General features: G+C 36.8%; 1 protein-coding gene across 5 annotated transcripts in view; it reads right to left on the bottom strand.

Annotated features, from left to right (window-relative positions):
- BIRC6 (baculoviral IAP repeat containing 6) overlaps positions 1 to 16,984 on the bottom strand; it is a 176,180-nt gene that overhangs the window by 142,997 nt on the left and 16,199 nt on the right. For all 5 annotated transcript variants that reach the window (XM_038133271.1, XM_038133269.1, XM_038133270.1 and 2 more), the window contains exons 3-10: positions 14,748 to 14,885; positions 14,170 to 14,363; positions 12,438 to 12,549; positions 11,102 to 11,184; positions 9,734 to 9,956; positions 9,472 to 9,632; positions 7,540 to 7,598; positions 5,416 to 6,810 (exon numbers count right to left, since the gene is read on the bottom strand). In XM_038133271.1, the coding sequence (XP_037989199.1) occupies positions 5,416 to 6,810; positions 7,540 to 7,598; positions 9,472 to 9,632; positions 9,734 to 9,956; positions 11,102 to 11,184; positions 12,438 to 12,549; positions 14,170 to 14,363; positions 14,748 to 14,885 (2,365 nt within the window). The remainder of the gene's footprint in view (positions 1 to 5,415; positions 6,811 to 7,539; positions 7,599 to 9,471; positions 9,633 to 9,733; positions 9,957 to 11,101; positions 11,185 to 12,437; positions 12,550 to 14,169; positions 14,364 to 14,747; positions 14,886 to 16,984) is intronic.

Genomic DNA, 16,984 nt, shown 5'->3' on the forward strand with positions numbered 1-16,984 from the left:
ACAATATACAATTAATCAAAAGGAATTAGAAAACAAAGCCATACCACAGGCAACTATGCATTAATTATAGCCCCCTCCTCTTGCCATTGGTTAGCGCTAAATGTGCAAGTTCAGAACACTTGAAAAAATGTCATCAAGAATGCTATCCCAAAACCTCACTTGGAGACACTCCAATTTAAACTGCTCTAGGAGTTTTTAGCTATAAAATTCTGCCTTGGCTTTGAAAAAATAAAATGCAATTGAACAGGGACAAGAGAAAGTTACCATGCCTAGAAAGAGATAATTAAAAGTCCTCTTAAAGGATGAAAAAAAAATCAGCTAGACAGCAGTTCTGTAAGACAGGTTCTTGTGAGTCAGATAATAAACCCCATTCAATTTCCTGCTCAAAAGTGCAAACATTTCAATATGTATACACACATGGTATGTACAAACTCCAGAGCTGCTTGAGAAATTCATCTGTAGGATTACCAGGCCTGGTTTTGCATATCTCATCAAGAAACTCGTGGACTGACTTGATCAGATCTTTTGAGAGGGGAAAGTAAAGGCTGCTTTGTTTTTTTCTTCTAAGTTTGAAAGGATTGGAGATACCCAGCTTAAGAAAATAAATGGTTAGAGAAGGACAGCACCTAAACAAACTGTCTTTCCCTACTTTTTTTGAAGAAATCTCTTTGCCATATTCATAATGAATGGTACAACAGATACGACTCCAGTGACAAAGATGACAGAGGCTAAACACTAGTGAAAAAATCATCATCAAAGACAGAATGCAGCAGGAGAAATTTCATGAGCACTCTGTGTTGAAGATGTTTGAGAATGATGATCAGTACTCTGTTTCTGAGTGGGTAAGTATAATTGACCTTGACTTGAAGATGAGCTCTCAGCATCACTTCCAGTACTAATTCTGAAGTGGAAAAGGACTTGGCCTCCCTCAAACCCTATTAGACTCCATTACCAAAAAACGTAAAAAACTGAAAATACTGAATTGATTCCTGAACTTCAAATACACAGTACACAAGGCAGACAAAGCCTAATGACAAGGAAGATGCAAGTAAGATGTCCAAACTAAATCAGAAAAAAACTACACAGTGTGATTACTACACTATTTACAACTCAAGAGCAAGAAAGCTGCTATAAATAAAAGGCACAAGATTTGAGGGAATCAATTCTCAAATGTATCCAAGTGCCATCCAGTTCTGCCAGGCTTGCAGGTAAGAAATATCAGCATAGGCAACTCACTCTGGACACATCAAAATCCAGCCTGAAAAAATACTTCTTCCAACAAAAGGGAGGGACAAAAAACTCTTGTTATATTGTAGCACCTTTAAAATGTTATAATGTAACAAGTTCAAAATTACAGGTGAGCACAATCTATCAATAAGAAACTATATCTGACCCTCTTAAACAGAAGATAATAAACTTTAAATATCAAAAGACCACCCTACAGCAGTATCTCTATTTAAAAACAGTACCTGCTGCCTTGTTTTAGAATAAAAAAAAAAACTTATTTTCTTACTTATTATTTTGAACATCATAAAAGCAGAGTTTAGACTCTTACTAATGACACAAGAGAAAACATCTGAACCCTCATATGACAGCAGACAAAGCACTGCTAAGAGGGATATTAAATATAGTCTGATATTAAATATAGTCTACCTTGGCCAAGGGGAAGAGAAGAAAGCAAAATTCCAAGAGATTAAAGTTCACTATGTTTGCTTAATGGAACTGGAACCAAGAATATATTTGCACGCTTTCCCCCAGAGGTCAAGCTCAGGTAATCCTTGCAGAAACAGGTAAGTACCTGAAGCTGACACCAAGAGGTAACATTCTGAAGTGTGACTCACAAAGACGGATGACGTCAAATGCAAGTCTAAAACATCTTTCCATAAAACCACTCCAGATCTGAAGCACCCATTCACACAGAGGTTTCTTTTTCAGTCATATCTTAGAGGCAGCTATGAAAAAAATGTATATAATCTACCAGTGAAAATAATACATCAACAAGCAGGAGAAACAGAGGAAAATGCTATTCTGCATTCAGAATTTTCTGACATTAAAGAACCTCTTTGCCTACTCCGACATCCCAAACAAGTACACAGGAAAAAATGCACTGCTCATGCCTGAATATTTTCTAACATCATCCAAGCATTTCCAATATATGTATGCTCCAAAACTTTCACTTAAAATTTTCATTAATGTCTTTGCACTACAAGCTCTTTTGTAGATGGACTAATGCTGAACACATCAGTGAATACAGTTATTCTACTTTCAGTGTATCTATCTAATGCTGTCAGACTGCAGGCACTGTCCCACTTGTGGCAGTAAACCTAGAGGAGCAAACACCTCTAAGTGATTTGGAAAGAAGCCTAAGAAAACAGCACTCAAGAAAAAATACTAAGAGCAAAACCCTCCATCTTCAGCCACCTAGCTATGCAGGAAATTCTACCCATTTAAAGCAAAAGCTTAAAGGACAATTATTATTCAAGACAAGAAAAATTATGCAAAGCCTATTTCATATATTAAGCTATTCAAACATACAATAAGATAGAGGATTTTAAAAGTTGTATTAATAGTTGAGGTTCTTGGTTTGCTTTTTCTTCTAGTGTTCCTGAATTTTATACCTTTTATGCCTTATTCGTAAACCTTTCAGTTCAAGTCATTCTTTACCAAGTGACATATTTTGATAAATGTTTTGACTCTGAGGCTTCAGACATACCTAGCATCAGATCCTGGAATCCAGACCTCTAAAGGACATTGACCCCTGAGTATTTATGATGGCTTTGGACTTAATTTCTCGAAAGTGAGAAAAATATAACAATGACTGATATGCTAAACAAGGAATAGAAATTGAAAGCCTCTAAAGACATTTAAGCAATGAAAATAATGACCTCCAAAGTCCACGGTTGAGCAGAAAATGGAAGTTCCAAATTGAGGTATAGTGGGTGTAAATGAAAGATAAAAAAAATCCACTTGTTCTTAACTAAACAAAGTACTATATTTAAAAGAGGACCCTTCCAGTCTGACTTGATACCTGCAGCATACTGGGCTACAGAAGAAAAATTACCCCAAAATCTCAGTCATCTTAAGGGCAGCATGAACAAAAGAAATCCAAAAAAAGCTATGGATAAATTACTAAATGGGTATTGAGAGAAATTTACTGCAAAAGCAGAATGATGTGCTTGTCCATTACAAGGAAGATGGATATATTCTCCAGTCAGTAATAGAGACAGTGGTTATCTAGCCAGAGAAAAAATACTCCTACACACAATAAATAAATGCTTCCAGCTCAAGAGACCTGTATATCTCACACTCCATGCCCCAAAGAGGTTTCCACAATACTAAAAGCTACTAGAATATGATTACCATACACACTAACATTGGATGGAAAAGTACCATGCACAATAAGACTTTTAACTTTTATCATGAATCCTAAAACACAAGAAAGGCAAAAGAGATTTGATGAAAGGAAAGAAATTGATAGTAATAAAATTCTGCAGAAAAAAAAATTCTGTTTGGAGGTCTTTTCAATGAGATTGCAGTTTGATCAGCTAAGCATAAAGTCAAAGTATTTTGACATGGTGTCCTGGAAGGACGTCATGATGCTTGCATCCCCATTTGTCTGTTTAGCTCAGAAATAAGTTTTGCACCTTTAAGACTGGTTCCAAGAGCAAAGTGGGGGAGAGAAGAAGTGCTGAGTTTGTTATCAGAAACTGTACTTACTCCTCCACATTCCTGCTCCTGGACTGTGCTGTCTGCAGCACAGGCAGCATGAGAGAGCTCTCCTTTGCTTTTTAGTTAGTTTTTAGCTAGCTGAAGCAGAGAAGTTCCGTGGACTGTGGTTTTTCTTTTTCTTAAAACTGTTTAACCTGCTGTGGACTGAAAACACAGAAGAGCACCTGGAACTCGCACCTGTGGCACACTGGGCCAGGCCTGGGCTGTGCATTTCCAGCACCAGAGGGACTGACAACTGACTGAGTGAGCTGAGCTACAGCCCACCAAGGGGACTTTCTGAGTTTGTCATCTCTTCAGATTGGCAAGAAGTCTTATTGTTTAATATTGTTCATTTTTTTGTGCTGGTGAATGCTTTGCCTGTTAAATAAATAGTTTTTTTCCACTTTTCTCCAAGGAAATCTTTTCCTGAACCAGTTGAGGGAGGGGCCACTTGAATATGCTTTCTAGAAGAGCCCCTTTGGAGGTTTTCTCCCAGATTTGCCTTAAACCAGGACACAGGGATATGATAAGATAGAACACTTTTCAAAGGCAATTAACCTTTCAGTTAGAGTTCCATTTTAACTCGGAAAAAGTGTGCATTATTAAATATAGCTGAAACACTTTAATAGATATTTCCTCAAAAGCAGTCACTGAAAGAGAATGAAAGCTACCCTTGGGAATCTGCAAACATAAATACTAGTTACTAACTTGCAATGTTTTCATTAGTATTTAAAAAGCAAATCTGAAATTTTCTAGAAACCTTTGTCGGTGAGTGAGAAACATGGAGCCTTTAACAAAACTGAGATATTTACAATAAACTTGACTATCTGTTGGAAACAACAAGTAAATCTGATTTAACAACTGCTCATAGAAGGACTTAATAATTAGTGTGACACTGTCATGAAAGGAAAAAAGGTATCAATTTCAATTCCTCTAGTAAAGAAGAAGCTCAGTGTGATATTGGTGGGAATTTATTTGAAATGTATGAACCACCCCATCAGCTTGGTCCCTCTGAGAGCCTAAGCATTTCCTCCACAGCTGCAATCAACTGCAGATGAACTAACCAGAACACTGAGACGTGGAAGAACTCAGCTGGATGACACCCAGAGCTGTTTCCAGTGCTCCAGCATGACACAAGTAAACAGGGAGCTGTGTCATGGTTTAAGGACTTTTACAAAGTAGTTGTTACCTGGGCTTGAGTTATACTCCCCTCCTACCTGCCCCCTTTCCCAAAATGCCTTGTGTTCACTTGGACAAAAAGAATCCTGCATGGACAGTCTGGTCTAACACTCAAGAAAGTACAATCCCAACTGCAAAAAGCTGAAACAGAACCAGAAGCATGCCACCTGAATGAAAATACACTGGGATAAGGTAAACAGCATTATCTTCTCTGCTCTCTTGAATATACCAATTACAGGCAAAAGACATTTTTCTGAAGTGGGATTTCTCTATCACAGAAATAATTACATAGAAGAATAACTTTTATTTGTTTTGGACTTAGGAAAACCTTTGCCTCTTCAAGAATTAAGACACATGCAAGAACTACTGCCATTCTAGAGGGATTAAAACTGACATTTAAGGTGAGGAATTAACTAGTCCATGCTTCCTAGACCATTAAACTGTATGTACATTCAGATTCTAAATTCTGTAACATAATCCAAACACAGTAAAATCAATAATTTTTTTAAAATTGAAGAAAAATCTTACCTTTGGTGCATGCACATAATCTGTCTGTGCCCGAACAGTATATCACAGAGACAAACATATCTGGTTCCTCAGTGCCCTCTTTTTTAGGTGGCTCCACTTTGGCCAGAATTTCAAAGTTTGAAAGATCTAGTATTTTTACATATCCTCCCTGAGTAGTTATTACCAGGTGCCCAAGAGTAGAGATCTCAGATCTTCTCTCTCTCCCACTGCCATTTTTAGAAGATAATTGTATTTCCTCTACAGGCTCCTCACAGTCGTCTTCTCGATTATCCAATATATCTGGTGGGAGTAAAATCATTGAGGTAATTGTGTCTTGGGGGTCTTTGATATGCTGGATTTTTACTGGTTCCTCCTCTAGAGTAACTATTCTAGTGGCATAATTCATCTTATAAAGCACTAGGTATCCACCACTAACACTCCTCTGTTCAGGCTGAATTATTAAAGGAGTTGGTACATCTGCTGGTGATTCGTGCTGGATTACATCAATACTCGTGCCATTCACTACAGCAAGACTTGATTCTAGTTCCCCCTTCCTTCTATTACATAGTGCCGAGTTTAATTTATTTAAATTATTCAAGGCCTCTACTTGATTTATTGCACTCAGAGATTCAACAGGACAAGTCCGCAGTCCTACTAACAGATGAACTCCATCTGCACAAGGTGTGATTGAATCTACACACAGGTTCTCCTCCTCTGCAAACTTGGGCAGACGCAGGCACTGAACCAAAGTCCCAGGCTTGGGAACCATAGAGCTCCACTTGTCCGAGTCCGGAGATGTCAGGTTGGCTGCAGCATCTGCAAACTGCTGAATGTAAGTCACGGGGGGGTCCTGTAACAGCAACTGTTCCTGACTGTCCAGCTCCATTTCAATGATCTGTGGAACTGTGAAACCATCATCATGTATACTTTTACTCATAATATTGTTCATCTGTGAAAAGAGTTTTCCTGCTTTTTCATCAGACTCCTTAATGCTGTACAGCAGCAATACAGGCAAAGTCCTCCTTACCAGAGGGGAATTCAGTTCTGAATTAGTGCAGGATTCATTGTCAGTTGATCCCTGCTCCGAGACACTCTCACCTCGAGTCCTGCTTAAGCCATCCAGTGATCTCTGAGAGTTACTGCTAACAGGAGAGGTAGCAGGTGATTTGTATGTTAATAGACCTCCGGCTAATAAACAAGGAAAGGGAATGTTGTGTTGTTCTAGATGTTTTTCCTTCATCTTTTCACTCTTACAGTTGGCCAAACAGGGATTTGCCCCAAGTTCTTCCAGATCTTTAACTGTGTCCTCCAGAACATTTGCAACAATTTCCCACTGAAGTTTTTCAGGTTGCTGAAGAACGCTGAGAGCTGTTATATCAAGGCTGACTTCCATTGTTTCTTTTTGTGATGTGTGCCCTTTAAAATAAAAAAGTTTAATATAATACAAATTCTCAAAAGACAAAACAGGAATCATACTGCATATATTATAGTTTGTTGGAAAAATAGGATCTTTTTCTACATCTCATGCTCTTTTTTTCCCCACTTGGTGATCCTTACTCAAAGACGTAAACCACATTATTGAAAATAAACACGCAGTCCTCCCTCCCTCAAAATTTCTGACTTTACCTCTAAGAACATAACACAAGAATACCATGCATAGCACTGTTCTGCTTCCATATAAAATCTTTATTCAGGAAAAAATACTTTATCAAAGTGCATACCGTTAGGGAAACAATCAAGACACTGAGCTCTTTTGGCAATTCCCTGAATTTAAAGGGTTTCATACAACTGTAATTTGTTCCTGTTCTAAGAAAGTTCTTTTATCTTGGTTTGTGTGCTTTATTGACAGCAAGATAAGCAATGCTCGTTGTCAAGTAAGACATTTACTAACTAACGAAGTGCAGTTTTTCTTTTCACCTGCATGCTATCTCTCCATCACACCAACTTAAATACTGGCATTCCTTTCAATGGTAAATCCATTGAAAAATTCTTTTCCAAGGTAAATCCTTTTCCTTTTTTCTAATGCAGTGAATATAATATCATCAGTTTTGACAGGGTTCTTTTAAAAGCCTGGAAAAATAATATCCCCTTTCACCTCTAATAATAGGTGAAAGGGGAATATATAACAGGTCAGATATAACCTACCCGTAACAGATTCCGATCTGGAATGCTCTTCACTGTCTGAATCCTCCAGTAGATCATCACTGAAAAAAAAATGCATGAATGACACCATGTACACGCTAACTGCAGGCTTATTTTTAATTAAATTAGTAAAAATCCGTAAGAAACACAATGTGAACCATAGCTGTACATTCCTTTTAGCCAGCATTGTTCATCCGTTGATGAGCTCATCACAGACACCAACAACATAAAGACTTTTTCCTCTCTTATTGAACCAATAGACCAGATTTCTTTTTGCCTCATTCTACTATGGTATTTCCTACATTTCAGGCCTAAATTGAATTAAAATTAAAACCAGTTCTCAGGAATCTTTCCAAGAAAAATAAAACCATACAATCAGAACATCTGAAAATTAATATCAATGTCTTCAAATTCCTCAAAATCATCTCTGGAAAGTAGAGCTGACAGATCAGTCTTCAGTTCTACAAGCGATTTTGTAGCTAGTACTGAAACAAGGGATGAACAGTGTTGTTGGTTTTTAAAATACTGCCAGATAAATATTTTTGTCATAAAACCAGATTTTGTTCAAGACACTTTTTCAAGAGAAATAGGCCCCTGGGTAGATCTCAGAATACATAAATAATTGATGCACCTGACTTTTCCAATAAAATAAATTATTTCCTATTACAGGCTCATTACACGCAGGAAGGACAGTAATCCCTCTGCAGCTTCAGGTGTAACTACTCACAGTACCAAGTCAGACCCTCAAACTTCAACAAACTGAATGCTTATATCCTCATATCCAAGAAACAGATCTTTGTGGGGTCAAACCTGATCAACGTTCACTTCACAACATGGCAGACACAATTCAATACTTTGATTCTGATCCAGCTTCCCCTTAAGTGGAGAAGTGATAGTAAATTCCATGTAGGTTAAGTGAAATGGAAAATGGTTAGTTCTAGGCAGTATGATTGCACTGTCCTTTATCCAGCTCTTAAAATTGATTTAATTCTTTAACTATTCAGGAGTTCCCAGCCCTAAAGCTACAGTAAGAGTCCAGGCAGCTGCTGCTGTTGCCCACGTCAGCAGAAGAGTAAGCTTTGTATTTGCTCGGCACTACTGTAGATATCACACTAAGCATAAAACCAAAGATTTACCTCCCTGTGCATATAGCAGTATCGTTACCCTCTCCTTAACGCTGAAGTTTAAGAAGAAACATTCAGAAAACTAGCAAGACTACCCAGTCAATTTTTGTTCAAAATTTTCCAACAACTTTAAGCCAACTCCTTTAATAATTCACTCTATTGAGCTTTGGCAAGACCAGACAAGAGTACCCAGTAACAGGCTGCATGAAGCACGAGTGAAATACTACGTTTTCTCCCATCACATTTTCTAAGCAGTGACATATCCTCTAGCTTATGCAAACCCTTGCAACAGGACTATCTAATTGTTTGGAGTCTGTATATGTGTACTAAAAGTATGCAAGGAAGTACAAATCCTAACACATCCACACAGTTTATTTTCAGAATGACATAACCACAAATTATGGAGAAGCAATCAGAAAAAAAAAGCATGTTTCAGAAGTCCATGAGGAGCCTTTACTTTAAAAATCTGAAATGTATAATCCATAACTAAAATGAAAAGCTGATCCAAAACTTATATTCCTTTCTCTTTTTATACTGCCTCTGAAACATGAGCATGGAGCAGCAATGAGATCTGCATTCTCTTTGCTAGTGGAGTATAAAACTGGAACAGCAGGAAACTGGCTTAAAAAATAGAAATTTAGATTAGTCTGTTTCAAGTGTTGAATTGTGTGCAAATACAGAGTGACTAAAAATATTATTTCCATGAAAAGAAAATTTCCAATCTTATGTTTCACCAAGCATGACATTGCTAAATGACATTTACCACTCACACAGAAGCATTTAAAATTTCTTATTTGGTAGACTGGCATACCTGTCTCCTTCTAATTTTGGTATGTCTGAGCAGCTAGAGGAATCTTCTAACCATGCTAATGTTGGTCTCCTTGAGTCAACCCCTGAGCTCTGTTCTCCTGATAACATAAGTTGCTGCACAATTGCAGGATCATATGCATTGATTTCAAATTTTAAGTGGACCTGAGAAACAACAATAAAAAACAGAAGAGGTATTTGATTTTGAACCAAGATATGCCTGATCAGTAAACAGTTGATGAAAAATAATTCTTTATATTGCATACCTTCATAAGTTTGGAAACATCCCATATGCAGATCTTTCCTCGTTTTGTTGCAGCAGCTAGAAAATGAGGGCAACTTCCAGATCCAAAGCAGGTTATTCTGTCAGTGCCATCTGTGCAGGGAAATTGCGCTGGACTTGTTGCCAGTGTGACTGAAAGAGGTACATTCTGAGTGTGTTCACCCTTGACAAATGGGCAGTTTGGGGAATGTCTCTCATGTTCAGACCTTCAAACACAGAAAACAGCCATTTTCTACTGTGAAAACTACACACAGCATATGCAAGCTAAGACCTAAAGTGAAGCTGAAACACAACTGTTTGAACTCTATTGCAGTCAACCATACAAGAGAGTTATGAAGTTACTAACACAGCTTTCCCTGCTGATTCTCAATAGCAGACTGTATTAAAGACTTTGATCACTCAATGTACATTCATATTCAAATGGATCAATCTACAGAGTGCTCTTAATATAATTAGTCCTTTAAAACGAAATTGTTCTATAGGCAGTGGCCAATCATGTCCCCATGAGGAAAAGTGCAGATTAAATTACCGTACATTAAAACTCTAATGTTACGAGTAACTTCAGAAGTCATACCCTGTTTTTAGTTCTATATCCACAATTAAAAAAATCAAAACTGGAAACAGTCCTGAATGTCACATTAACCAGGAAGGATGGAAAAAAAATGAATCTTGATACACAACTAAGGCAGAGACATGACAAGAGCAATTACATGGCTACAAAATGTCTTGAAAATCCTAAGTGAAAGGAGTAGACAAAAACTATGAAGATAACATTACAAGGGAAAATTTCCAGCAAGTCAGGAATCTGATGTGTTCAAGAAAAGATTACAAATTACCAACTAACCAAGAATAAAATTACATTAAGAACTCCTTAATTAGTGTAAGGTCCCCCATTTCTGTCACCATCCGCATTCTTAGATGATTCAGGAAACTAGTAATTGATACTAAAATTTCACATAAAAGGCAAATATGCACTACACAGCCATGGCAGTTTTTGAACCTGAAAAGAGATGTATTCTAGTCACATTCAAATAGAAGACTTAGTTTAGATCCCCACAAAGAAGTACTGGCTGACAACTCTTAAGAAGCAAGTTGAAACGAAAGAGCAAATCAGAATTAAGAAATAAAACCAAGGGTATTTTTTTTCTTTTAGCATTACACAGAAATTTGATACAGTACATCAAATCTTTGTGTGACTTGTTCCATGAAATCATTTTGGAAACCCATTCTTGTCAATGGCTTGTCCTAAACTCACCAGTAATACCATTGAGAAATGTTGATTTCTGTCCTATGAAGATTTCTAACCTGTTCAGCACAAAATTAGGTGTACTTCACCCATCATTAAACTTACCAAGGTTCATCTGTAGGCTCCCAGCACACCAAGCACACACTACAGGTAAAGCACATGGCTCTGTCATCTCCTGATGAAGCAGGCTATGAAAATAGGAAGAAACACTTGAAATTTATATAGCTATGTACTACGAAACACTTTTAACTAGGTGATCAACTTCTTTCCCTCTAGTGACATACTAAAGCATCACACCAAACATATAAAAGGCCAAAAATTATATACTACAAAGTGGCAGCATTTCACATTAAAAAAAGAATACACATTACTGTAGAAGAGATCCAGAATTAACATTCATGCAAGTCATTGGATGCAAACCACAGACAAAGAACAGAAATTACTTTTTTTCTTTGGCAAAAGTTCACAAGGTTCAAAATATTTAGAACTGCAGCAGAATACATGCTTGGATAAACACGGGTTAAAAAATATTCCTACCAATCTCTTAGGACATAAAGTATTCTCTACCACTCCTCTGCAAAGAACAGTTGTTACTAGCTGAAGTAACTGAGGAAAAACAATCAAAATTTCCATTCTCTTAAAATTTAGCATTTTTATGACCTCATTTCAAGACATGTTAGGGAATATGCAGATGCAATTCCAATATATTAATTCCCTGCATTTCCTCTTTTGTGCAAGTTTAAGAAATCATCCAAAAACTTCATCCACCTATCACGCTTTACTGTTGACAGAATGAAACAGACAATATTGCTGTCAAATGATAGGCACTGCCCAGTCATTATTGTCTAAACCCATATTATAAATATTTTTTAAAGCAGAAATAATTTCAAGGAATGAAAAATGGAAATAAGCAAAAGTAGTAGAATAAAACATTGAGGTTGTATTTATTCACTAAGCCTAACAATTTAATGTGATCTAGGACGTCTGTTTGATACAACAAAATTCTGCTAGGAAAGTATATTTAGAGAACTCTAGTGCCAAGCTTACTGCTTTTTTGCTTTATTTGTAAAGTATTTACTTGTTGAGTATTTACTCAACAATCTAACAAGGAGAAAGACAGAGTCTATGTAACAACCAACTCAATCTCTATTACTGTTAACTCAGATCAATCTGATTATTTCAAAAAGTTTTATATGCTGAAGTTCAGATCAGTATTTTCTGTGATCTGTACAAAAAAAAAAAAAAAAAAGAGGCAAACTCAAGGCACCAAAACCCCTTGAAACTTAAAAAAAAAAAAAGCTGAATGACAAAGTTATGGTTTATGCATAATTTAAGGAATCCAGTAAAAACAGAAAAAAAAGCCCTACTAGAAAACATCACCACCTTTTTTCCCTTCCCTCCCACCTGGGGAACAAAGACCAAGAACAACTAAATCTCTTACCTGGTGATAGAACCCAGCTTGAGCCATAGGATCTGGCTGTGCCCACCGATAACCCACATGAGGCCATGAAGTGAATGTCTCCCGTCTGTTAGCTTCACTATACATCAAAGACCTAGAAAGGTGAAAAACTCTACATGACCCAAAATTGCCACTTAAAATTAAAAACCCTAACTATTTGTAAGACTTTCAGCGCTTCAGTAACCATTAAAAATAGCACAAATAGTTATCTCTAACTTACACATAAAATTATAATTAACTATTACAGGAAAATTACAAACTTCCCTCACTTGGGTGCTTAAAGTATATCCAGTAAAAAATGAAAAAACAAAAAGCCACACAACAACCTATGGACCCTTAAAAGCAGGATTAAGAAAATAAGCTTCCAGGTAGCCTATTTGATCTACCTGCAGAAAAGCTTCAGATACCCAAAGCTATTCTGCATCGAAGGCAGGTGGAGAAGCTAGCCCAACAGAACTGCAAGAGAGTTGGATTTTTTTAACCATGACAACTACTGTAAAAATTTGGGGTTCTTAGTTAAACAGGTATGATGAATATGCACCTTTAAAAATACTCTAAAATGATATTTTAGGCTTAACTAAATACATGTTACATCCCTCCCCCCAGTCATCACTCACTACATACTGTAATACTTATAAATTTTAAACTACTTCATCCCAAAAAATGAACCTCTCTGCAACTCAACAGTTAAGAGAGAAAAGAAGTTCCTCTCTTTTCCACCTACACTCAATGCATGTCTCTCATCTGCAATAGCACATGAGAAATGAGTATCAGTTTTTCTTTTCCCTTGACAGAGTTTTGTTCTCCCAAGAACTAGGGCTGTTAGACGGAAAGGTGCCTTATTTCCTGTTTCTGCTTTTCAGTTTCAGGAAATTTTTGTTGTCTTTTAAGGGAATGGAAATATTAAACATTTCCTGCCAAGGAAGTAATCTTATTCTAGCAACGTTCACATAAGAGCTGTCTTAACTTGACATTAAACCAGCTCAAGAGACAGATTTTGGGAGAGCTCTAATCAAGTGTGGCGAGGTACAGGTAGACCTGAAGGCTTGGGGAAGAAAAGCTAAGAGATGAAATCAAATTCATTAAATTGAGATGTAAAAAATGATAATACAAATGCAAAATAATATTTGTACAGACACTTTCAAGAAAGAATAATTTATAAACTTAGAAGATTTACCTGTATTTTAACTAGTCTCAGCTTATGAAGGTTAAAATAATGCTTGTGTATACATTACCAATTAGATCAGAAAGAGATGAAGCAGCAATCTGAGATAAAATGCTCTCTTACCCTGAACATGTTGCAGTTGACTAGAGAATTCAGAAGTAGCATATATATGGTCTGCAAAGATAACTTCCTAAACTTCTAAACCATAAAACATAAGCACAACTCTTTCTTGTATGAAGGAAAAGCAACTAACTTCAAGATAAAATGTAGCATGTATTTAAGGCTTCAATTCTTACCTTTTTAAAAGTGTATGTTGGGATTAAGAGCAATGTAAATTTGATTTGCATTAAAGTTGAAACCCACATAGTCTTGTGGTGTCCATAAGGGCTAAATTCAGTAATATGTATTACACAGTTCATTAGCTGTATGTGTAAGAGCAGCGAAGTACAGAATAGGACTAACTCTTTGGCAAGTAAGTTAAAGTCATCTAAGAGCTTATCCTGATACAACTAAGGGGTCAAATTCATCACTTATTTTGTCTTAATATACCTGTCCACAGATCGCCCAGGTCCCACACCGAGCTCTGGTCGTGCGCTGGGTAAGAGGTAAGATAACCTATCCATCACAGAGGATGCTACAGGTAAGGCAGCAATATTTTGATTAATCTTCTTGAGTTCATTTACAATGGCACTGGCGACAGACTTCAAAACATGATGAGGAAGGTGGAACGTAACCGTTGCCCACTAAATAAGAAAAAGAGTTCATTTTAGAATTTTGACATCTAAACAACCAACAGATCAGAAGAGTGTCAAAACCAAAACCAAACACATGTGATATCAAGAAATACAACAGCCTCACAAAAGCAACACGAATATAACACAGGAAATTCAGTAAATTCAAACTTTAGGTCAGCTGGGTTTATTAGCTGACTTTCTCAGCAAGAAACTGATCTTGTTTATTCTCTTACCAAATTAAGCTTCACACAAAAAACTAAGGAACAGATAATATATTCCACTGTCTTCAAACAAAATCCACCACTCAGAGTCACAGATTTTGTACGTTTCTATGTCAGACACACAAATTAGACTTGGGAATCCATGTTAGACAGTACAAAGACAAATGCTTACCTTTGCAACTTTATGATTTGCTGCTGTTTCATGTGAGGTATTTTTTAAGCCATCCTTCAGTTGTGTGATGAACAAATCATATCCCTCTGTGCTAGAAACATCTACTTTTTCTATGCAAGCAGATAACAGCTGCTGGGCCTAAAATGCAGATGTGCAAGCAAAGTTAGCATCCACACTGAGTAACTACAACAGGAATTATGCCTGCTTCATTACTCTCAGAAATGTCCTTTGCCAGATCCTACTTTATCATATATTATATCTGCATAATTCCCATTAAAGATACAGACCTGAGTATGATGTTCCAAATTTTACTTCACAGGCCAGCCCACAGATAAACTTCAGCAATGGTAACAGTAATTACTACAAATTCTCTCAAGGGCAATATTACCAAATGCTAAAAAAAAGTCAGTCATGAAAGTTAAAACAAGATCTATTAAAGCAAGCAGTGAGGAGACATCTATTGCACAATGCTTTCTCTTCAAAAAGGATTAATTCAGCTTTAACAACAAAAAGTGACAGCAAAAAGTGAAGTCTTGCCATTTTCTGAGTAGTTTTGTACCTTCAGAAAGGTAGATAATAATGAGAACAACCAAACTGCAATAAAATTAGAGACAAGTTACTTACAATGCTAATACAGTGAAGCTGAAAAATGAAGCAAGGAAAAATCCAGGCCAGTTTAGAAGTTAGTTCTTAAAACTCAGAAATAATGAAGCTAGAAAAGAATGCTATAATCATCCATTTATAGACATTTTCTTCCAAGTCTCATCTATCTCCAGCTTATCCCTCTGTAGGCTAACTTCATGTTGACAGGCAAGAGTTAAAGGAATGTTTATTGTGCAAGGCACAGAGTATTCTATATCTGCTGTTAGGTGGGTTAACATCTGAAAAATATTACAGGAATTCTTTCAAGTTACAAATACAGAGAAATATTTCCCAAGGACAATGCAATAGTCCACAAACTGCTCGAAACAGAACGGACCAAAAGGCGCCTTAGTTATGTCCTTGGGAAGTTCAGGGGAAGAAAGACTGAAATAATGCAAAGACTGAAATAAGGCAAACCAGCCCCCTAGCTAAGGTTGTATCAGAAGAATAACAGATAGACTGTAGAAGTTCCTAGATTTTAGTGTTCTACAGCAAATTCAAAAATGCACAGAGATTGCTTCATAATTTGTTAATGCTGACAATTCAAAATGCATAAAGGTGCACTGCACTACCAGCAGATCAAACTACTTAAAAGACTACTTAAATTAAGTGCAAAAATCTGCAGAAATGTTCTAGAGATTAAAAAAAAAACCACTAAACACCCTTCCTTGTATGAAAGTTCTTGACCTTTCCATGATGAAAGAGGTGGACAGATGTGTTTGTATGATATTTGCTTAGTATTTACTAAGTTTTTCCTCCAAGGTCTGGGTTACCACCTCTTTAAAATTAAAAGAACTTGAGACTGATAATGTTTTGCCTCCTTTCTCACTGATCTGGTGATGAAACTCCCAAAGCTAATCCTACTGAACCCCACACTTCTTTTTCTACAGGAAGGATCTTAACAGAGAAGTGCGGTAAATAAGGGTCTGTAAACTCTTTAAAACCAAAGAATCTCTGTGCCAAAAACTGACACAAACTTACAGATTGTATTCAACCACGTGAGACTGCAAACCTGTCACAGCAGACCTTATGAAAGGAAATCCTGACCTCTGACACTTTCTTCACACTCAGCCACACATTCCAAGATTCTTTAGTAACCCACAAAGGGTACAAAAGCTATGCGAGTGAGCAGCAAGCATCAGGAACCCGGAAAGCTCTCTTCAGAGACCTCTATGAAACATTTTATTGCTGTTACTCCTACTCAAATCCTCACATATAACATACATTCTTGATTCATAACACATATATAATGAACATCAATGCTGAGGATAAACAAATGCAACCAAATCCTAAGCATTACACTCTAAGCAGAAATGTCTACATTAGCTTCTCCTAAAGCGATACTAAACACCCAAACCACGAAGTACTGTGTTACACCTGATCCAAACATAAAACGGAAGCCAGGTTTGCATGGAAAAAACCTGTTTTCTTAGGCCAGCTGACCTTGCTGGAAAATTAGATTCCAGCTCTAATTCTTCATGTGACGGAACACCGTGTCACCTGATTTCATATTTCTTTTCCTGAAAGACTATAACAACAAATCAGGGATGCCTAACAGGCCAGAAGTGACTCTTAGAAGTGCATATATATATACA

This window comes from Motacilla alba, chromosome 3, assembly GCF_015832195.1.
Source record: "Motacilla alba alba isolate MOTALB_02 chromosome 3, Motacilla_alba_V1.0_pri, whole genome shotgun sequence".
NCBI lineage: Eukaryota > Metazoa > Chordata > Aves > Passeriformes > Motacillidae > Motacilla > Motacilla alba.